At 30.7% G+C, this 24,367-nt stretch overlaps 1 protein-coding gene across 3 annotated transcripts; it reads left to right on the top strand.

Moving 5' to 3' along the window:
- Positions 1–18,920: 18,920 nt before the first annotated feature.
- Positions 18,921–22,195, top strand: LOC144564312 (uncharacterized). Of its 3 annotated transcripts, XM_078313913.1 has the most exons (8): positions 18,921–19,175; positions 19,871–20,138; positions 20,434–20,559; positions 20,696–20,752; positions 20,842–20,930; positions 21,168–21,255; positions 21,517–21,615; positions 21,861–22,195. In XM_078313913.1, the coding sequence occupies exons 1-8, from the start codon at positions 19,045–19,047 to the stop codon at positions 21,921–21,923; spliced, it is 921 nt and encodes a 306-aa protein (XP_078170039.1). In that variant the 5' UTR covers positions 18,921–19,044; the 3' UTR covers positions 21,924–22,195. The 3 variants fall into 3 exon arrangements, with proteins under 3 accessions (XP_078170039.1, XP_078170040.1, XP_078170041.1); XM_078313914.1 differs by lacking the exon at positions 20,434–20,559; XM_078313915.1 differs by lacking the exon at positions 21,861–22,195 and having other exon boundaries at positions 21,168–21,192; positions 21,398–21,528.
- Positions 22,196–24,367: the final 2,172 nt, after the last annotated feature.

Here is a 24,367-nt window from a genome sequence, read left to right as displayed (position 1 = left end):
TGGACTCTTTTATTCTTCATGTTCTATTGCTCGCTGATTTTTGTAACTGTAAACTTTCCCTTGAATTTCTTTCTGTTTTGCTGGACTTTTTTTCATTTCCCTGTTCGCTAAGTTTGACTCTTTGGATGTGAAAATGCACGAACTATAAGATTGCACTGTGATGATTTCTCTATATTATTGCTATTGCTTCTTCTTATTTCTATCTTTAACTTTTGCATTGTTGTTGTCTTGTTGGGTTGATGGCTTCATGCTGTACTACAACAGTTGCCTTTATTTAATGTTTGTTATTTATTTATTTTTTTCTAAATTACTGGCCTGGTGATGAAAAGATGTGATAAAAGAATATCACAAATTATATGTCACTGTTGGAGCCCAATATATAATGTTGTTGGATCGATGGATTAAGGAGTGAGTATTCCCTGTTGTTCGAAGTCTATTTGGAATGTAGGGGGTCAGTTTCGAGATTCATGCCATATTAAAATGGACAAACTCAGATCTCATTCTACACGGTCAGATATTGCACTGGATCTGAATTTCGGTAAGAGAAGAGAGAGAGAATTGCAATTGCTACATGGACCAACTGCATTACAGAAACAAATTCTATTAGTATTTATAAATTCAAGAAATATAAGACCATTACATTCACTTCTATTCTTCACCTTCCCTCCCTTCCTCTACTCTCATCCAAACAAGGTGTTAAGTGACATGGATTTGCCCCCCAATTTATATCACAGGGCTCCTTTAATATTCATGCGGATTTTGATCAGAAGCTCTGGATCTAAACAGAAATATTCTGTTACCTCAAAGGATATGGACCACCAAATTCACATCCTCTGATGTCTCTTATTTTGCGTGACTTTTTGGAAAATCTCAACTGTTCAAATAGGTTCTGCTTGGATCTTAAAGCTCAAATAATACTGCCCCCCTATGCTATCACCGAATAGGCACCGGGCACATAGGTCACGCAAAATACATGTTTTGTCGATGCCTATTCAAAGTTTGAGATATCTCAGAGAAGTAAATTTACCATGTGTGGGTTACCACTCTGGATTTTTCTTCTGACATGGTTGATTTATGCATTATATATTTGGGCTCCAGTGACTTTGGCATGTTGAAATAGTAATATAAATACATTTATGAACAATCTGAAGGCCTAAATTTCGTTTATTTTTCTGTTTTTTCCCCTCAGTAACATAATGTCCTTAGACTTTTGATGTTTCTTGTGTACTTGTTGATAATATTCACTGATGTCTTCTAAACAGTTTTTAAAACTTTTGTAATTGTCAGATTTACAGTATAGCATTTGTCCATTTCTAAATATTTAGTTTTCTAGTCATTAGCATATCTCCTCCCAATATTACAGTTTTTGACTAAAAAATCTATTATCTATAGAAGTTAAGTAATTTAAAATATTTCATAAAAGAAATCACTTGAACCTGATTATTGTTTACATATTGGCATAATGCTAATGACAACACTGTACATCCTAATATTTGAGGCTGGTACCATGCCTTTATCAGCCAGGTACATTTCAGGTTTTTCTTTCTTTATCTTTCCTTCTCTTTCTTTTTCCACAACAGCCCATAAGCACTTACAATACTGGTTTATGTTCAACTCATGTCTCATGTGCATTTCCTTTCTATAATTCAAATTTGACAGGGTACATTGCAATTTTCTTTTAAATATAGTTAATGATTTTTCTTTCCCTATGTCAGACTGTACTTTTCAGAAACAGTATCTATTGATTACAAGTAATTATTCTGATGGCCCAATTTTTTGAATTTTGGAAACTTAATTCTTATATTTTTTTAAACTTCTTTGCGGGGAAGGTTCATATTACATTACCAGCTTGTTTTTTTTTCTCCTTCTAGTAAGATACAAATGCTGTCGGAGGAGATATGCACATGGTGGAAATACTTGAACTAAATCCATTGTTTCTGATCCTTTTTTCATTTTAATTTTCAATTTCATTACAACTTTAGTTTTTCCAGTTTTCTTTTCGTCTAAATTTGTACTGTTTTAAGTCCCCTTGGCTCGTCACTAAAAAGCCCTTTTGCAACTCTGTAAAACAGGTTTCTCTTGAGACCTGAACCATTTTTCCATTTCAATGAAATAAATGAGGACTACGATCCTTATTATTATTAAAAAAAATAATAAAAAAAATTAACATGACATGGAGTCGTGAATGTGAACTAGTATCTTCCTTTAGAAATAAAAGGCTGCACCAAGTTTGTAAAGTATACGCTGAGTTAGTAATGTTACAATTTTCTGTAATTTTTGAGTTATCATTTGGTAGTTCTTATTGTACAGAAATGGAGGACAATGAGGGTCCGTACATAAATTGCTAGTTTCTCATCCCCCTCATGAATCAGTAAAGAATTATTGAATTGAGAGATGTGGAAGAACCAGAGAACGTCCATATGTAGAATTCAACCAGTCCGTCTAACTGGCATGAATATTTGTGTTTTATTCTCTTTACGCGACAGGAATTATACATCAACTCATGCCAAGGAAAATAGATGAGCCTTGCACAAACTTTCAATTTAATAACTTACTGATCCATGAGATAATGGAATGAAAAACTGACATAAAAAAATTAACACGTTGATTCTAAATTAGTTATCTGAAATTATATTAATGATTCTAAAACCATCTCGAGTTCTACATTTGATTAGAGTATGTGTTAATTCTTTGTGCAATGAGAATTAAATGTATGTTTCTGTAAGTTGTTTATGTGTAGATTCTGTATGTTTTAATTATGTGTAAAGCTGGTCAAAAAAGTGTTATTAACTACTTTATGTTAGGGGTGTCAATAATTAAAATAAGTTGCTTACAGAGGATGACAAATGTACTTCGTGTGTTCATCAGGTACTTGAGAAGATGATAATTCCATCAAGTTGAAATTTAGGGGCGGTATGATGTCCAACTGGAGCCGTTTGAACCCACGTCAAAACTATATATGAGTCTGACTAACACATTTTCTCCAGAACTTCAACAATATGTTTTTAACCTTCAACACCTATTGAATTAGTTTTAAATGACAAATTCAAACTGTTTTAGCTAATGAAATTAATGAGAGTTTCATTTTCATATAAAAATTAAATTTTTTAGACTTATTTACCATCAAGTTAAGCAGTAAAAAAATATTTTTTTAATAAAAATGTGCATTGTGTGGTAGGTGCTTTATTCTTGACATTTAACCGTTGCTATGTTATTTTTTTTTCAAATAAATTAAATTAGTACTCTCTTTAATTTAGAGAATGAAGTTCATTTTAATGTAGAAATTTGTTGAGCAATTTGCAATAGCATGAGATATTAATGAAAGTAACATTAGAATTTAGAAATATTAATTCGAGAATGCAACGGTATTATGGTGTACAGTGTACTCTATATATATATATATATATATATATATATTTTTAAGAAAGCATTGGGGTCATGCTGTCATGCCCCTACGGTGTGTTATAAGTAGTTGGAAGGTATGTCATGTATGAGAACTAACAAAGGCTGTGAATCATTTATCACCATTTTATATAGTTGATACTTCAATATTATTACAAAATTATTTAGATTTGTGTGTTTATTTAAATAGCTAGACATTGCATTTTTTTTAAAGCTCTAGTTTAGGCATATAGTATGTATTCTTTCATTACTTGAAAGTTTGGAGGAAACTAAACTAAGTTATGCTAAATTTAAATTCTGAATATGACATAATGATTATCATGTTATGGGAGGTTGGCTACTCTACTTTCATAAGCATATGAGGGCATATGCTTATAAGTTATTTTTGTGTTTTTAATATTCAAATTGTCGATCTGAAGTACTCAACATGTTCTCTATACTAGAATGTACTCGGAGGCCAAATTTTATATTTTTTGAAAATTTTTTTACTTGTTTTGAAAAATTTTGAAATTATTTTTCCAAAAAATGTAAAATTAGGTCTCCAAACATATATTAATATGGAGAACATGTTGAGCGCTTTAGACAGCCATTTGGACATTGAAAACACAAAAATGACTTATAAGCATATTATCTCATATGCTTATGTAAGTAGAGTAGCCACTCACCATGTTATGGTACTTACTTGCATGTATCTCAAAAATCAGATGGGTTCTTAATACTAATAAAGATTGCTATATGGAAATGCACCTAGTTGAACTATCCACACGGTTTCTGTCAGGAGAAAACATTTGACCGTTCATACAAAAAGCTTAAGCAGAACTAAGATACTTTTTACGTGAACACAACGACAAATGAAAAGAAACTGAATGTGATTATAGATGCAAGTTTTGTGCTCATAATGTCGAGTCTCTTCAGGATTGGTACTATAAGTTCTAAAATTGAAACTCTTGTCGAATTGTTAGAAGATATGAGAATTCCTGTAAAAATATTTTTCAAACTTTATTGAATTAAAAAATTCCTTCATTGAACTAAGTACTCATACTCAACGATGCGAAATAGATACTCATGCATTATAACGACAAGTGGTAATTTCTTATGACTCAATTTCTCATCATACTTGCATGTCTTTCCAACTGAACTAATTAAACCTTGTCCAGTAGAAACACCATGTTCTCCTGTACAATGCTTCTATAAGTGCGAAGTACCAAGTTGCTGTGACATTTGTTATCATCTTTCAGGGGCGGAACTAGAAAATTTAAATAGGGAGGGGCTAATCTATAAAATGTAATATGTGAATAAGACAAAAGAAAATATGGCAGGTGGGAATTGAACCCACGTCCTTACACATAACAACTAGAACTCAAACCACAAAACTACAAACAAATATTTGTTAGTTTATGAGGGGTGCTAAACTATATAAAAGTTCAAAAAACTCAAAAGTTTAATTAAAGTTTAATATACATAATTAAAAAATTTAAAATTATAGGGTGGCTTAGCACCCTCTAACCTATATGTAAATCCGCTCCTGCCTCTTTCCATTCACTACTACTACTTCAATTGTCTCAATTCTATTAAAATAACTCCAAACACCTTATTTCAGTTTCTTTTACTTTTTACTAGATGGGTTTTCGTCTGTAGCATTGCTAGTACCAACATATGCAGTAGGTGCCGGTATCGAATTCTGTTGTGGCTCGCTTTTGATAGGTTTGCTCGATGTTGCCATTTAGAGTGATGACCTAAATAATTCAAAAATTTAGTTATTATTTCTAAACAATAATATATGCTGAAGCTACTGAAGCATTTGGATATATAATATATACTGAATTATTAAAATGCATGAGATATGGTGATTTCTAACCTAGATTTTAATTTACATGAATTTGTATGTTGTATACTAATATAGAGATGCAAATAAAATAAGAAAGCATGAGACATTGAAAGTGACTCATATGTGCTTTATATAATTTTTAATAACATATAATCTTGAAAGACTGGTTTGCATCATATCTCTGTCAGAAATCGGTTCTTTCTTTTAGAAGAATGTTGCATTTAATGTCTTTGAAATTGTATCATTGTCAAATATGTGTTTATTAGACTGAACATTATAAAATTTTATAAATATTCTTGAGATTTAGTCTAAAATCTCACTGAGAGACAAAACCCTAAAATCTCACTAAAAACAAGATCACAAATCAAAAAATCTAACAAAAATAATAAATTTTTAGTGAGTCAAAAGCTAGAATCCAACAACAATGGTCAAAATTTAGTGGGAAAAGAGCAATAATCCAACAACAATAATGAAAATCAAACTACCATCTGTGTCTTAGATCCTTGGTAAGAGAAACTTGAGAGAAGAAGTCAAATTGTCGAGAGAGGAAGTCACTAAATTCAGTGAAACGAAGCAGCAATTCAAGAATAATCTATTTGTGGAAGTTCTTTACGCTCCGCAACAATGAAAGAAGAAGTCAATCCGTCACGAAGAAATGAAATTGAGAGAAGTTGAAAGGTCTAATTTCAGAAAACATTTTATTGAGTTAGTACATAGATATCTAATAAATTAAAAATTAAGGATACATATATTATCCGTATCTGCTTTCATAATTAAAAATCCACATAAATAATATATGTATCTATATCTACATAAATAATATATGTATTTGCATCTGTATCTACAAATTATCTATATCTAAATATTCATATCGGATCCGGATTCAGACGGATAATATCTGATGCGTTTGCACGCCTTATTGTTATTAGAACCGCGGATGCATTCTCTCTTCTTCTTTGTAATTGTTGTAATTATCAATTTGGAAATTTCCGAAGCGAAGACAATGCCCACAATTGTGTGCCGAGTGAAATATATATAGAGTTAGAGATCATAGAACATGATTTGTGAATTATTCACGATATATATAGAGTTAGAGGCCATAGTAATAAAATTCACGAAATATTTACGAATAATTTGAATTTGCTCCTGAGCCGATTGAAACGGTATATTATACGGCTCACCGAATTTTTACCGAATAATTCATAAATTTTATGAATTATTCGCATTTTGTATGCGTTTTCTCGGAAGATGCTGAGTTTAATTCAAAACTAAAATGTACGTAGGTGAGACATAAGTTAGATATGATAGGAGTTGAAAATCAATATGTCATTGTGTTATATAGAAGATAAAAGTCTCAGAAATTTTTACTCTTGTATTATTGTATCAATCCTTATAATGAGTCCCTTCAAATTAATAATTAATTTAGCATTAAGAAAATTGATTTTTTATTGTAATAGTATAAATTATCTTTAATCTGAACTCAATGTATAATTCTGAACTAATTCAAATTATTTTCAAATTATAAATTTTGAATCCACCGAACCGATTCCGAATAATTCATTTATCACAATAGATTAGAGAGGGTCGAAAAATAATTCCACATCGTATTTGCGTATGCGTCATAGAATAATGCTTGCATGGGAACAAAGAGAAAACGCGGTAGCACGCGATTGTGAATACGACTCCCCTAAAGTAACACACATTTTGGGTTTGGATCCTGTCCGTTTGATCTACTCTGGCAAGAATATTTTGAATTTTTCTATTAATATTCAAAATTATTAATTAATTACAAAAACTGCTCTCTTTTGAGTTGGAATTCGAGATTTGTCCAAACTGATATTTTGTTTTCCGATTTCTAGGTAATTTTCCAAAAAAAAAAAGTTTCTGATTTGAAGCCGATCAAAACCCAAAAAAAAAATTACCGTCTAATAAAATTGCTAGTTTCTAAAGCTTTTTTTTTTTACAAAACATAAAATGTTATAATTTATTTATTTTTTGTATTGAAATATTAGAAATATTTAATATATTTCTTTGAAAATAGATGAAATACTATATAATTTGATTTATTATAAATACTACGATAAATAATCCGGATCAACATTTTTCAGGCCGGATCTTTCATAGCTGTAAGAAAAATTAATATATTTATTTATGTGTTATTAGAAAAAAATAAAAATACTTGAATTCTGAGTTATTGATCCCGATTCAAAAATCACTTGTAGATAAATACAACAAATATTTTGATCCTTCTATTTTTGAGAGAACAAAAAAGTCTCGACATAACTCTAACAAATTGAATATTAAATAACTAAGTTTTTGTTTTTTTTTCAAAAATTGAAGGATTACAACATTTTATGTATTTACCTAGAAGTCACTTTTGAACCGGAATCAATAACTCAGATTTAAAATATTTTCTTATTTTTTTCCAACAACACACAAAGAAATATTTTAATTTTTCTTACAGCCGCAAAAAATCTAGCCTGAAAAATATTGATCCAGATTATTTGTCGCAGTCTTTCTAATAAATCAAATTACATAGTATTCCATCTATTTTCAAAGAAATATATTAAATATTTCTAATATTTCAATAAAAAAAAATAAAAAATTATAACATTTTTTGTTTTGTTAAAAAAAAAATTTAGAAACCGACAATTTTATCACCGGTAGAAGAGTCCAGTAATTTTTTTTTCTGGAAAGTTAACTAGAGACCGGGATATTCAATAAACATCGAATCAAATTTGGTTTGATGTCATATCTAATCATTCGATTCGCGTTGTATTTTGTGCGGAAATTAAATTTATAAACCTGAATTTAAATCAGATACACGACTTCAACGCGGATCTAACGGTCCAGATCAGATCCGACCCTTTTGCTCCCTTGTTGTTTTATGTAACTTGTCAGTATAGTGTGATTATTTCTTCTAAAACAAGCATATTTTGGTGTTTCTGGCTGGACCGTTAACCGAAGAGAAAAATAGACTGTGTTTTTGAGGATTCGAATAAGACCGTGTCAAATGTAAAATAATTTGTTTTTGAGGAATCGGAAGAACTGTGCTCAAATGACCAGGGAGCAGTTAACTGGTATCCCAACAATGGAGCAAGAGATCAATCCTCTTTTCTTCGCATTTGATACTGGATGAAAGCACTGAGGTATTGCCTATGGAGTTGCTGTGTCAGTAGGCTCCATAAGTGTTGCAAAATTGGATGGGAGAATTTTTTCAAATCGCGCGGCATGGAGTTAGCTTACTGGTAAGTGGTAACAGATGAATTCCATAGGGGAGCTGTCAGACGAAGAGGAAAGGGAAATTTGCAGCAAGCACCCTATTTAGTTGAAATTTTAATTCAATGAGCTGCTTTAGGTTTAATTTAGATAGTTTCTAAGTCGTGTTTTTTTCAATTCAGTAGTAGGATGTTAGATTTAATTCCCAGCGGATTTCAATTGCATCTTTTAGATATTATTGGCCCTTCCTGGGAATGTTTTTTGTAATTGGCCTTGTTTATTTAATATATCATGCCTACGGGCTTCAAATCAGAACAACAAAAAAAAAAAATTGTTTGCCCGAAAAATCTGTACAACAGTGGCCCCCACTTTGTCAGAATTTGTCTTGTGTGTCCGTGCTTTGTTCTATGACCTTTAACTATTGCTATGTTATTTTTTTTTTCTTTTTTTGAAAGAACTTTAATTAAACCAGTCTCTTTTAACTTGGAGTATGAAGTTCACTGTGAGCTAGAAATTTGTTGCATAATTTGCAATATCTCGAGATATTAATGAAAATAACTATATTAATTTGAAAAATGCAACGGTAGTATTATGATGTGCTATAAGTAGTTGGAAGGTATATAATGCATGAGGATTACAAAATTGTGAATAATTTCTCATCATTATATATAGCCTATTCTTCTATATTATTACAAAAGAAAAAAAAAAAATTTGTGTGTTAATTTAGATAGGTAGACATTGCGTTTTTCTAGTTGAAGTTCAAGCAGACATTTGAAAAAATTTGAGGCCACCCTGTGGGAGAAGCACTGTGGTCGGGGTGGCATTTGAAAATTAAAGAGAGGTGCAGCACGCATCTCTGGTCTGTCTGTTTATGTGCTTGGCGTAGGAGCAGGGTATTTTGGTTTTTTTTGGTGAGAGGCATTGCGATGCCAAGTTGTATACTTCCTGATGTACCCTGTTTTCATTTGCTTAATATTAACTCTGGCAGCCACTGCCTGAATTCAAAAAAAAAAAAAAAAAAAAAGAAGTTCAAGCAGACATTACTCCTAGTTATTGAAAGTTTGGAGGAAACTAAAATTAAGATATGCTTAATTTACATTCTGAATATGGCATACTAAAAATTCTGATATATTGGCTAATACGAATTTCTACATAATTGCAACGGATTTGTTGCATTTAGGTGTTTCATGGTGAGTTTAAATACAAAATCATGAAAGAAGATTGCACAATGTATAAAGCAAATATTACAAATTTTCGAAGTTTCTCATCCGCATGCTCATAAAACAATTTATTTCCATTTATCGATATTTTGTCCACAGAAATTTTACATATGCAATACAAAAGTCAGATTGAGATTCTGATGTAAGTACAAATGGTATTCTATGATGTTGCATGGAGCATAATGCCGTCAAATTGAGATTCAGAGATAATTCTCATCTTGGATGCCAAAGGAGAAATTTTGTCTTGATTTTTGTTCCTCAATAGTCTTTATTTTGGTTTTCTTTTATTATTGTATCTTAAGCAATGGTGTTTTGTAAAATTCAATTTGAATGCTTGATTTTTATTTTTTATTCGGAAGAAAATAATTAGTAAATATAAAGAATGCAAAAGTTATTGTTTTTTTTTGTCATGGTCAGTAATTAGCCGACATACTAAAATACAATTTTTGAAATTTAGAATATTTGCAAATTTTCTTGAATTAACTAAAATTTCCTAAACAAATTAGCACTGTAAATTTAATCTTGATGCTCTCTCTTTCCAACCAGAGACCGTTTGTTTGGAAAACTTTAATTAATATATACAAAAAATAATAAATTATTGCTGGAGAAATGCAAGCTTGAAAGCACTTATCTATTGTTTTGATGTTTTGGATTCTCCAATTATATCTTAACTAGAACTAGATAAAAAATGATCAAATAAACAGTAAAACTAGGAGCTCTTCACATTATGACGTCACTACATCAGTGGTGTTGGACAAAAAGGCCAATAAAAATATGGAATTACGAATACTATTAGGCAAATTCAAGCAGTTTAGCTGAAGTTCATAAAAAATTACACAAATTTGAACAACACATTGTGAAGTCTTCAAATTTAGGCCACTTTTGTTTAATTTGCAGCCCGTAAGCATAAATGTAGGCCCATTTACCATTTTTGAAACCCAGTTGCTATATCCAGCCAGGCGATATGCACCGGAGCCACTTAAATTTCCATTGGAGTCTTCTCTGTTCAAATTTTGTGCATTGTATTCTTCGTTGTTCTTTTGACTTCGGAAAGATGAAAGTTTGTACACGAGAGAGGAGGCTTTGTGCTCCGGTTGTCTATTAGTGTGTGAATGCGAGGGGCTTAGTAGGGCCAGAAAAAAACTTAATATGTGAAATTTGAATTTAAATTTTCATAACTACTAAGTAGAATTCTAACTATTATAATTAAATATTTGATATTTTATGAGAGACGGAATTATATAAAAAGTAAAAAAAAATAAAGTTTTATTAAATTTTAATATACAAAATTAAAATTTTAAAATTATAAAAATGCTTAGTTATTTCTTTGAATGAATAAACATAGATTTATTTTCTGGAGTTCGGATAGAACTTGTGCGCTTGAGCATAGTAATATCATTCGTGAAAAAATAGCGAAAAAATGTGTTTTTGATATCTCCGAATCAAACACGAAAAAACATATAATACAAATTATTCGTGAATAAATTTTTTTTATGAATCATTCGCGAATAAAATGTGAAAAAAATGTGAAGTTTTATTTTATTTTTTTTGAAGGGTTTTTTTTCCTTCTTTGCTGGATTGAATAATTTCCGAATTATTTTCAAATCATAAACTCCTAAACCTTGAGGTTCAGAATCCTGATAAATCCACCATTACAATCTCAACCGCTTAACTGAAAACTATTTATGCGATAAAATTCAAACGCATAATGTAAGGCATAATGTAAGTCATTATCCGTTTTTGACTTGTCTTTTTTGACCAAGTATATTATATTATCCATATTAATTAGTTTTAGCTGTGGAAACAATATATATTGGAGTGACAATTACATAGGTTATTTGTAGAGGTTTAATTTCGAAATTGCATTTTATTAAATAAAAAGTTCGGGGGTTAATTAAAATAAAAGTTTTGGTTTATAGTATCACATTTTTTTTTTCCTTTTTTCTAGCAAACCGAGTTCTGCAATTCACGCTTTGTAAAATGTTTAATTAATTCTCATTTTCTTCTTTGTACTGTGAATAAAAAAAAATGAATGGATCATTTCTCGACTATGTTATCATCAGACTTTATATGTGATATCGTATTCAAATTTGATATGATATATGTACTTGTATTGCCGTATCTGATACGATATCAGTATCCGTAGTCATACAACATAGCTTCCAATAAGCATGAATCTATGCAAAATAGAAAACATGATATAACATGCATAAATTGTGTTGTTTGCACAATATATAAATGAACCATATAAAAATATGGAAGTATTACTTTATCTCGTATAATTCAAATTATATATATTTTTAGCATGATATATATACACATATATTGGTAGGGTCTGTTGTAACTATTTTTGTGAAACTCAAAATTTTCTTTATCCGTGATCAGATTTTAAGACAAAATGTATTGAAATAATTTGGACTTTGGAGAAAATCAAATTCAATGCACTTCACAAATATTTTTTCTTTCATATTCATTATCACTATCGTAGAAAAATGTAATCAGGTACTTATAAATAACAAATTTCTTTTTACAAAATTTTCAACACTTTATAAGATCATTAAATGTGAAAATTTCATAAAACCAGATTGACTAGAGAAGAAATACTATCCGGTAACAACAAATATTTAAAATAACCCCTCTAAATTTTCTTCTATTATAAAAGATCTAACAAAGTTTTTTCACCTATTTTATTCACCAAAATACTAAATCTTTTTTTTTTTTGTAAATACTTTATAAAATCATGATGATGTGTTTGAATATTATAATTGCATAAAATAAATTAACAAAATAAATAAATATCAGTATGCAATGAAAAAGAGAAAAGTGATATTAACACTAATGAGCAATGAAAAAAAAGATTAACATCATTATGTTATGTTTGAAATTTTAATATTATAATTTTCATGAAACTTTTTGTTTGAATACTATAATTTTTCTTTTCAACGCATATCTTGTTTAGGCATATAAGAATGCCTATGAATTTTTTATTTTCAATAAAGGGATATTTAGATCAAACAAAGTTGGAAGCATATTTTCGCGATATATTTCATATATGATAACTTTAATTAGATTCGCATTTTATTTGACCTAACTAAGAATTAATTTTAAACAAGTTTTAACATTAAATTTTGTAAACTTATAGTTACACTAGAGAACATATATAATATTTGGATCAACTTCTAGTGTACATTATAATTGTGTTTATTTTTATTGCAATAGGTATTTTTATTGCAATAGGTATTTTTATACTAAGTGATAAGCTGGCGAGAGAGATGCTGGAGACATCGTAGAGGGCAGGAAATAAACTATGTAAACTTTCAATTGAAAAAAGTTATTACGCATTTACGAGTTTTGTTTTGGCTGATATCGCCAACACCGACGACTATCAAGGAAGCCCTATTACTGTCACTCTCTTTCTCAAGCAGGTTAATATTTGAATTGTTTGATCCGATTAATGCATATGGTTGTTCTAAATCTGAAACTTGTGTGTTTGCCGTTTGTAGATGGAAAGTTTCAATGTTTACATAGTGATATGACCGAACTAGTTAGGAACAATAAAAGAAATGGTGCAACTGCTTTTGGAGTATCCACCTTAATTGAATAGATTTAGATAAATTCATTTTAGATATCAAGTTATTAAAAAAACACTAAAACAAAAACACCAGAGAAAAATAGGTTGTGAACCAAATGCATTATAACTTAAATTAGTAGTAGTACTTTACATGTTAGTTATTTTTTTTAGTTAATTTTGAGTATTGTTTCTGACTCCAATCAAGTATTTCATTCATGTAGATTTTTGATATTAAGCATTTTCCATGTTAAGCACTATTTGTTTTTGTAAAGTACTGATGGAGCTATCTAGTAAAAATTATTCGTATTTGCAGTAGATGATTTTTTTAATGGAAAATTGATTATTTGCCACTCTAAAACCTTAAATTAAAAAAATACCATTAAAAAATTAGAAATTATTCTAATGTCACTTTAAACTTAGTTATTTTTTAATTTTGTCACTCCAAATAATTAATGACTAAAATACCCTCTCATCTTTTTTCCCACTATCTTTCTTTTTAATTGTATAGAAAATGGTGAATGGTGGCACTGTTAACAATTGGGCATGCTTAAACTTTTCTCGAACATCCGAAAGAGAAGCCATTAAGTTTTGTGAAGATTTAGCATCAATGTGCAACTGCAAAGGAATAGCATGTGCGTAGCTGTAATTACTTGTATCTACACATGGAAATCTTATAATTTTCTGATTCGTGCATTTGTATAGTTTAGTGATAATGCTTTCTAACAGTAGTGCTTTTGCTTCAATGACAAGCATGATAAAGAAAGTTTTTGAGACTGAGCTTGGTGTTGTATCCCAATGCTATGCACCTAAGTATGTTTCCAGGTGTAATCCACAGTATCTTGAGAATATTTCTCTGAAGATCAATGTTAAGGTCTGTTATATAATATAGTTCCATTTGTTTTGTGTTTGGATTTAAACTTTAACAGAACCAAGCTACTATTAGTTGAACAACACCCTCAAACAATTCGAGAAAACAAAATTCAAAGAAAGATAGAGGGAAAAGAGATGGGGAGAGTATTTTAGTCATTAATTATTTGAAGTGGCAAAATTAAAAATTAACTAAGTTTAGAGTGGCATTAGGGTGATTTCTAATTTCGGAGTGACATTTTTCAAATTTTAATGTTTTGGAGTGACAAATAATCAATTTTTTCCCTTTTTTTAAAGGTTAGATAATGTTTTAGGAGTTCGATAATCTTTCTGCGTTGGTTCCTACTTATTGAAATATTATTTGTGTAAATACCTCATTGTGCTGGTCCGTACTTACCATTATATTTTGTGTGCTCAAAATTTAAGTTTAGATTCGGACAGTCAAATATGAATCCGAATCAATTCAGTTAAAGATAAAATCACGAAATTACTTTAAAATTTATGTCAAAGCAGATCGAATAGTTTGGTTCTAAACTCTAAGATTTAATTTACTTTATGAATCCGAAATCTACTTCCCGCCATTGACTAGAGTATTTTTTTTGTTTTAAGACATGAAGTATCATTCATTCTTCTTCTTTTTATCGCTATTTTTGAAAAAAATGTGCAAAAATTTGTGTTTGGAAACATGTGCAAAAATATGTCATTCATAAGACATCGAAAAATGATGTTTAGATTTCTCGTCTCGTGTGAAATTATAAGGCAGCGTTTAAATCATGGACGATTATGTTAATTAGTTGTAAGTCTGCGTTTAAATTCTGAAAAAAAGTATAAAAATAATGCTAATGCAGTCAGTATGTGAAATTCGTATGAAACGATTACTAATTTGAATAATGTCCGAAGAGTATTAAATTTATGCTATTCTCTACAATACATATTTTTGTTTTGAATTATTTCATCAAAACAGTGCTTGAAAGTAAAAAAGTATTCGTCCACTATTCTTATAAAATATTAAATTAGCATAATAGCGCAAACTCAAAAAATATAGATTACATGTAACAAAAATAAGAGCACTATTTTTCAGAAAAGTATAGTTTTGTAAATTAATTTGTGCATATTTCTTTTTCTTTTCCATTCTATTCGGTTTGACGATTACCTTAAACTAAAATAATGTTGGTTAAATTTCATTATGGTAAACAAAATAAATATTAATTTTAATATTGGTTGGAGGCCAAATTATCCAACTAATTAATTTTCACAAGAGATCTTCATTGATCTGAGGTCGAACTTGCGAAAGGTCACTGCGAGAACATTATATTTGCCACTAGATCAGAGACTAGTTCTCAAAATATCACTTAGCCCAATAAAAAAAAAGCACTTTTGGTTAAAACCACAGAACAAAAAATTATTAGTCAATATTGACAATAATTCCTAGTTGAAATAAAAATTATCACTTTATAAACTATATAGCATTACTTATATGTAAAATATTAATTTAAATAAGCAAAATAGTTCATTACTATAATGAAACCATCGCTTGGTTATATGAAAATTGTTACCTTGTTTTACTCGTATTGTTCATTATTGTTGTTCACAAAATTGTGAACCCCATACTTTCAATCATATCAAATTAATTTAAAATTTTAAAAGGTTCTTTTGATATTGTGTTAATTGAAAACAACGATCCGTATTCTCTGTACGAATTTGTGGTCACATAAGTAACTTTTTGCTATGGCATGAAATATTTTTTTGCTTTTTATCTCTTGTTCTGAAAAAATGGATGTGCAAAAATATGCCATTCATAAGAAATCTCAAAGTGATGTTGATTATATATGACCTCATCTGTGGATTATTATGTTAGCCATAAGGGTGTGTTTAAATTGTTAAAAAAATTAGTATAAAAATAATGTTAATTAAGTTGGTATCTGAAACTTGTGTAACAAAATTGTTAATTTGAATAACATGTGAGGAATGTCTATTTTATGTTATTCGAAAAGTATTCATTCATTATTTCTATAAAATATTAAGTTAGCAAAATAGTGCTAATGGCCTAATGCTATACGTAATTAGAAAAAAAATGCATTTAAATTACATATAAACAAAAACAATAGCATCATTTTATCAGAGAAATATATATTTGTGAATCGGACATGTTCCTTTTTTCCCTTCTATTTTCAGATTGACGATTGCATTAAAATAAAAGAGTGTCCATTAAATTATAATTATAGTAAACAAAATTAATACCTTTTGTGTTATAAAAAATCACGCTATATGTATAAATTATTCCTATAAAATTTCGAATCAGTAGCAAGAACATTTTTACAGAAATAAATGATCACTTTGTATAATCTAAAATTATCACTTGGTACAGTAGAAAATATTGCTTTAGTTTAAAACCAAAGAGCATAAAATTATTCGTTAATATTCATAATAATTACTTGTTAAAATAAAAGTTAGCATTCTATATGCTTAAAAGAAATAGAAATTAAACTTTTTAACTTTGTTTCCCTCGAATTGTTCAGTAAAAAAAATTGAAACCAGAATGGATTAAACCACAAATTGTTCTAAGAATACCTTACTTTCCTGCTGGAGGATTCTTCATTTGCCATCTATCTTCTCTAGCCACACTTCAATCTAATTTATATTTATTTCGTAAAAGTGGTTGAGCTAAGACAAATTAAGTCATCAATTATTATAATATTTTATCGACTATTAATTATTGTTAATTTTAGCTGTATGACTGATTATTATTTCAATTTTTCATAATGTTCATCGATGTATGGAATATATAAAATTTTTAGGATAGAGTTCGAAAAATTATATAATAAAAAGAGATATACAGTCATTTAATTTTTTTTTAAAGATCAAGTGACTAATTTAAAAGATCCTTTATTAAATTTACCATTACAATCTCAACTGCTGACTGAATACTATTTATGCAACAAAATTCAAATACATATGTAAGTCATGCGAAAATTAACTGGTCCAATGTTCTGACCTAACAAGAATGGAAATAACATATTTGAGTGACAATTATATCATTTTATCTGATATTTTTTATTTGTATAATGTGTTAATTTTTTATATAAAGTTTATATTTGATGATAAATGTGTTTATATTAATTACTTAATTTCAAAAAAATTATATTTATTCAGTAAAAAGTATCGTAAAATTTATATACTGGACAAATAAATGTGGACTTAGATTTTAACAGCTTACATTCTAAGTATAAATAATTTAGATGTAAATAATTGAATTTTTACCGTGTCAATAAAAGTCTAACAATTGATTATACCTACCATTTCTCTTTAGTAATTATTGGGAGCATCATATCATAGAGTACAAGAATAATTTTTCAATTTATCGGATTTCTATTTAGCGCAGCTCTATATGATATGATGCTCCCAATAATTACTAGAGATAAATGGTAGGTATATTCAATTGTTAGACTTTTATTGACACGGTAAAAATTCACAATATATTATCTGACAATACTTTATTCCAACAATCTTGAGAATTATAAAAAAAATAGGTTTTAAATTTGAAATCAATATTATAAGCATGATCTATATTATTAAACTATCATGTATATAAAATATGATGAGATTTTGTGTATTTTTCACCGCACATCAAATGACTTGAAAATTCAACTGTTTGTATTGACGGTTCTGATGTGTCATTAAATGATATTTAATATACCTAAAATTTAATTATTAACTCTCTATATATCCACCAACATATTTGAACTTGATATATTATTTTAATTTTATTAAAAAAAAAACTAAGGTTAAAATATTAAAATAATTAATATGAAGTTGATCCTCCGAATAATTATCACCCATTTTGCAGTCATTTCAAAGAAAAGCACATTAAAACTCCTCCAATTGAGGCCCGTTGAAGCCCATTTGGTACAATTCAGCTAGACGACACCGAAGAAGCCGAATTCGCATTCTCTGAGATATTACAAACTTTGCGTGACTTCTTTGAAAATCTTAATTGTTCAAATACGATCTACACGAATCTCGAAGCATAAATAATACAGTCCCTGCGCTATCGCCAAATAGGAACCGTCACGTCGGTCACGCAAAAATTGAGATATATCAGAGATTATGCACTCGAAGAAGCTGCCCCTGAATACACAGTAATATTCTCTGCGGTAACATAATAGTTGGGTTTATATCCACAACGTCCGATTAGAATTCTTGTTAATCTGATTTGATGTGAAATGCTAGGGCCCCTCAAATATTCGAGCCATAGCAGATCGGACGGGGAGAGGGGGGTGTCCGATGGGCATCGGACCAAATCCGGTTCGATGGGGGGTTTAAACCGTCAGATCTGCTTTAGGATTCGCACTCGCAATTTCGCGTCTGCTTTAAAATCCGTACACACGAATCCTAAAGCAGATCTGACGGTTTAAACCCCCATCGAACCGGATTTGGTCCGATGCCCATCGGAAACCCCCCTCTCCCAATCGGACGATCTTCATCTAAACACAAATTTTCTGTTACCTCCGGTGACAAGAATCATTACAAACAGAAAGAGGTGCAGACTGCAGGCCGTACCTTTCCAGTCTTCTCAGTTCGCAGTTTCGCACCATTCTAGAACTCCTCCCAGCACCCGGACTAATTATTTTTTTTTACTTACAGGTGGACCAGAGTCTCGAGTTAAGCTCTTATAATATACTACAATACTATACACCAGGTGCAGCTAACATCATTGCTCAGCACCAGTGCGGTTCGTGCCAAGAGTGCCAATATACCTGTGAAATTACCTCGAGACCCTCATCGATCTCGTCACCGTTTTTGAGTGCACCTCCAGGCTCACTACAGATGTCGTTTAGTTATTTTTCCCTACATTTGTTTTAAGTTTTAACTGGTTTAAAATATTTCATTTTGGTTATCCAACAAAAGATTCTCTAATTTGCGGAGCAAAGACGGCAATGCCGAGGAACAGTACCGACCAGCTTGCATGCACCGATGGTGAAGGAAAAGCGAAGCATGATCGGAGTTGTAGCAGTGGGACCCGCAAGACAGAGGATGGAGTTACTAAGCTTAAACAAGGATCAGAGAGGTTAGCCTTACCTAGTGCTTCTATATCTTTGCCCTTTGTCTTTTGTTGCGATAATCATAGTTTTGGATCCATTTGGTACCTGATCATTCTAGCTCGGTACAGATGTGCACTGATTGATCTACTTTTTTGGGTTTTTTTTTTTCCGTGATTATTTCTGTCTGTGTTACATTTTACTAAACTGGCGTCGGTTAGTTAATGTACATGACTAGATTTTGTTAATTTTTGAAAATTTGTGGGACTGATTGTAAGAACTGTGTATATAGTAGCTGTTAGAGGAGTTTTAACAGATTGGCGGTTCGTTCGTTGTTACAAAACAGTTTGTTTCAGTGAAAAGAAACTGGTCTTCATTTTTTATCATTTTTTTGCAGAAAAATGTACATTGTGGCTTTTACTGTAAATAAAAGTTTTCATGGACACCCCTGAAAAATGTGAAAATACCACACATAGCTCTCAAAACGTGAAACATCATACATACCAGTACTAGATGTCTAGGCATATACATGCATGTATACAAAAAAATGTATCTTCTGGGTGAGGTATTTACTTATTTACAATGTTTTAGATAAGCATAGGTGTTTTTTTTTTTTTTTTTTTTTTTTTGTAGTAGAATAATATTCATTTTGGTTGCTGGACACATATTGATATTATCGCTAGAGTGCTAATTTGTCAGATATTTTCTTATTGGTATAATTCAGCCCAGAAGTAGTCATAATCGATAGCTCCAGTGAAGAGGAACAAGATGGAGATTCTTTTAGTGAAGAAGACTGGAGTGCTGATGAATCTGAACTGAAAGGTGAAAAATTAATTGACCATACTGCTCAGGTTGAGTCTGACCAAATATTTGAGCGTTGCCTCGAGGAAGAGATCAATGGAGAGTTTCATGATACTGAAGGAGAGGAGGAAGAACATGACATTGACCCCAACATCATGTCCTTTACAAGCCATATCAATGAATTGAATCAGGTATATTCTACAGTTCTATCCTTCTTTTCCAATTATACCCTTGTTATGTTTTTTTTTTTGGTTTCATTGACTACAAACTAGAAGTTAAACATTTCATCGCATAAGAAAAGGGGGGGGGGGGGGGGGGGGGGGGGGGGAGAAGCTGGTCATGCTTTGGCACTTTTATGTTTGCATATATAGCCCATATTTCATATGAATGCTTATCGAGAATCTTGGAAAATATGTGGGTCTAGAATTGTAGTCTCTGCAGAAACACTTTTTTTTAAGAAAATATTTGGTATTGATTTCCTGTCAGATAAATTGTTGGGAGCCTGTCTATTTGAACGGCCAACATTTCCCGTTACAACTGTCTCCCATGCAAAATTCAAATCTTAGAAGGAATGAGAGGCGATTCAGTGGCCCAGAAATGGAACATGAGATGGTGAGCATTTCCTAATGAAACATAGAATAGATTACTCCTGCTCTCATGTATATTTATTCAAAGTACCCTTCTTGGCCATTCCTATTTTTATGTATTCTTATGTCTGATGAATTATTCTTTTTGGTGTTGTGATCAGTGGCTTCTATCTCAACTAAAGAAAGGGCTCAGCAGTTCTCAGACGGATCGTGCAACAGTAATTCTAAGTTTAATACGATAGTATATTATAGTATTATTGACAAAATTAAACTTCATTCTTTATCCATTATTTATTTTGTTGTTCAGATATCAGAATTACTAAAAGAATTGGAATCAACCTTTGAGAACCGCAATGATGTGGATATGCCCGATTCCTTTTATCCTGGCTTCTACAGGTAAGATCTATACCTGTTATATATGAGAATTTTTTTTATATTATTAACATTTGAAATTTTTATGCCCATAACAATACTTATCTATTACATCTAGATATACTGTAACAGATTTTTTACTGTCATGTTTATGGTAACTAGACTTGATTGCCTTGTTAAGTGTTAACTTATATTTTTATATACCCCAAGCATTTCTTCCTCTTTGATATTAAGTCATCTCTGTATCTCTTTTCTATACAGTGATGTGTATGATGATGACTATGCAGTAGATGACATTGTGGGGGCCACTGACAGTGAGATCAACAGTATGCCAGTGTCTACTGTCCAAGTGTGTATCAAATCTTCAATATTTTTACTTTACTTAAATTTTCTTAAATGAACTCACAAAATTGCCAAAAAATTCTTTACAATCATTTTTAAATTTTATATAATTTTTCCACTGGTTTTGCATGATGTTTCTTGTTATGTAGGGTATACGTGATGTTATGATTTTATTTTTGGGTTACATGCATGCCAAAATTGAACTGTTTCATACAATTCCCTCATCTAATTAGAACTTTGATTTATTCAATTCATCATCAACATTAAGGATTATAAAGTGGAGGACGCATGTGCAATATGTCTGGAGTCCCCGTCTGTTGGAGCATTTGTGCGGCATTTGCGATGCATACACAAATTTCATATAGAGGTAACAATTTAGCACATTCTTTTTCTTTCTTACATTTATATTTTTTACAATTTCCTTTTATCAGTATAAGTGCTATTTGACTAAACAATAAATATAACATACAATTTCATTGATACCACCCACCAAAGGAAAAAATAGTAAAATATGGGAGTGTATGACTATTAAGTCCTTGAACCTGAGGTAGAAATTAGAGGCAAATATGTCCTTGTTATATAAGCTATTAATGTGATCCATTATTTGTGCAGTGCATTGATAGATGGCTTAAGATAAGGAATTGTTGTCCAATCTGCAAGGTATCTATAAACTGAAGCACTTGGCTGAGGCCTTCTTTTTGAAAGACAATGAAGTTCTACTGTGAAGTCACCTTTTTTGTTTTGTTTCAAAAATAGCTCTAAACTGAAATTTGGCTTTGAGATTGTCAATTTGTCATATCTTCTAACGATGGCTATCAAATGCTGTAGTTTTGCTATTATGTTGCCTTCTTTTTGTGCTAAAAATGTGGTGTGATTGTCTACTATATAATATAGTATATAGAATTGCTTTTACTATCCTGTAAATGTTTATTTTGTTAATGGTTGTCTTTGTCTCAGATGTGAAATTTGAAATAGTCTGGATAAATATAGTTTTTTCATTTGTCGATGCTTTATCTAGATCGTAGAATAGTGCATATTTACTGATTCTATATTACCCATGACTATCCTTTCCATCAATTCAGGCTGCATAGCAAGTCATTAGGTTTTAGTTGTTTCAGTAAAAATCCACCCATGAACATAAACTCTTAATTTCACACAGAAACAGCAAGATAAAAGCATCAGGATTCAGGCACATTGGGTGCCACCTTATTTTTTGCCTCTATTTTTTTTTTTTCAACTTTTAGCGTCATTTTTGGGGGTAATCTTTAGATATTATAACTACAAACAGTGTTTATCCAACTATCCATGGAGTTTGGGTATATGTTTTTCCTAAGAACTTAAATTGATTTATTTCGGCATGATTCTGATTTCTAGTTCCCACCTGTGACTGTGAACTCAAATATAGGCTTTGGAGATCCCATTTTGAAAAAGCATGTCTTCTTGTACTAGATAAAAAAGAACATGGCCCAATATACTGTATAATAAAGCCCATTGAACCGAAAAATAAATAGATAAGCCCATTATATTGCACCTTTTTATAACGGTCAACGGAGCCTAAAAAGGTAATTTCATAAAAATTACTGCATTGACCGATTAATGACACACCAAGAGTTGGATGACACCTGTATTGCACTATTTCATGAAAAAAATACACGTGCTGATCTGATTCAAGTAGTTGTTTCCTTTCATTAACCAGAGAGCCAGAGTTGACAGTGAAACTCTTAAATACACCTGTATTGCACTATTTCAGTGAAACTCTTAATTTTGTTTTAGTTGACTGAGTTGACAGTGGTTACTGGCTAGTGATGTCTAATAGCGCTGTCTGCTCAATGCAATATTGTTTGCATGTGTTGAGAAAATGAGTACCAGAGAGCAATCACACAACACAGAAAAAAAGAAAATTGAGAGAGAATCAAAATTAGAACACAGATTTTACGTGAAAAACTCTCTAGGGGAAGAAAACCCACGGCTGCTCGCCAAAACAAATCCACTATTGCTCAAAGTCAGTTACAACAAATTACAGAGAAATTTTAATGCATATATAAAATACAAAACCCACTGAAAGGACGTAAAAAACAGACTAATCTGGACCGCACATCTTAATGGACAACTTGACTAATCTGAGCCGTCGGTTAAAGGATTTTCATGCAATTTGACTTTTCAGAAATAATTTTCTCCAGGCTGAAACCTCAGACACTGTTCGCAGGGGGCTACCGCCCCCTGCCACCCCTCGCATACTCCTAGAATCAGGCTCACATACATAACAGCATGCACGCCAGGTATTTATTGGACTAAATATCTGAGAGAGTTTTAGTTAGGTATTTCATATGACTGAAAGCATTTAGATTTGTTAAGTTGATACTCCAGTAAGTACATTTTCTACAGGTGTGTGCCCATTCCATAACTAGTAGAGCTCTTACGTAAGTCTGATGTTATATAGACAGGCAAAAGTACAATAAATTTGAACATTATGTAAAGCAGTTCATTTGTTTCCTTTATAATACAACTACAAATACATATACTGATAGAAACATTGATAACACTTAACTATTCTAATTTAAGTTGGTTTTCTTTTACAGTATGCATAATTGCAAATTATACCTTTAGCTGCTGCAGTTGTCACGCAATCGTGGTGTATTAAATAGTAAGTATTATAACATGAACATTTAATTAAACGAATTCAAGGAATACATAATTAATTTTGAGAAATTGCTTACATGACCAGTTTAAAATTTTCAAGTGATTTGCTAAAATTATAATTAAAAGTTATTATTTTGAATTGACATTCTTAAATTCTCTCCTCCATGTCTGATACATGAAGGCTGGAGTATGGGTGTAATTAACAACATATTCCATGTTCACATTTTTAATTTCCCTTTCAAATTATTGCAATGTACAAGGAATTATATACAAGCATTCAGCTCAAGTTCTTTGTGTCTTGTTTAGACTTGGGGACTTCTAATTTCAAGTTATATTATGTCAATATAACCACCACTGGAATTTCCTAGTTCACAAATGGACAGGTTTTAAAAATTCAAAGGACCAATCATTCTAATCCTAATTAATTAAGATGCCAAAACAACATAGGTTCTGATCTTTTGTCAATAATATAAAATTAA

The sequence above is a fragment of the Carex rostrata genome, chromosome 13, assembly GCF_964058835.1.
Source record: "Carex rostrata chromosome 13, lpCarRost1.2, whole genome shotgun sequence".
NCBI lineage: Eukaryota > Viridiplantae > Streptophyta > Magnoliopsida > Poales > Cyperaceae > Carex > Carex rostrata.
This window is presented reverse-complemented; position numbering and strand designations above follow the sequence as displayed.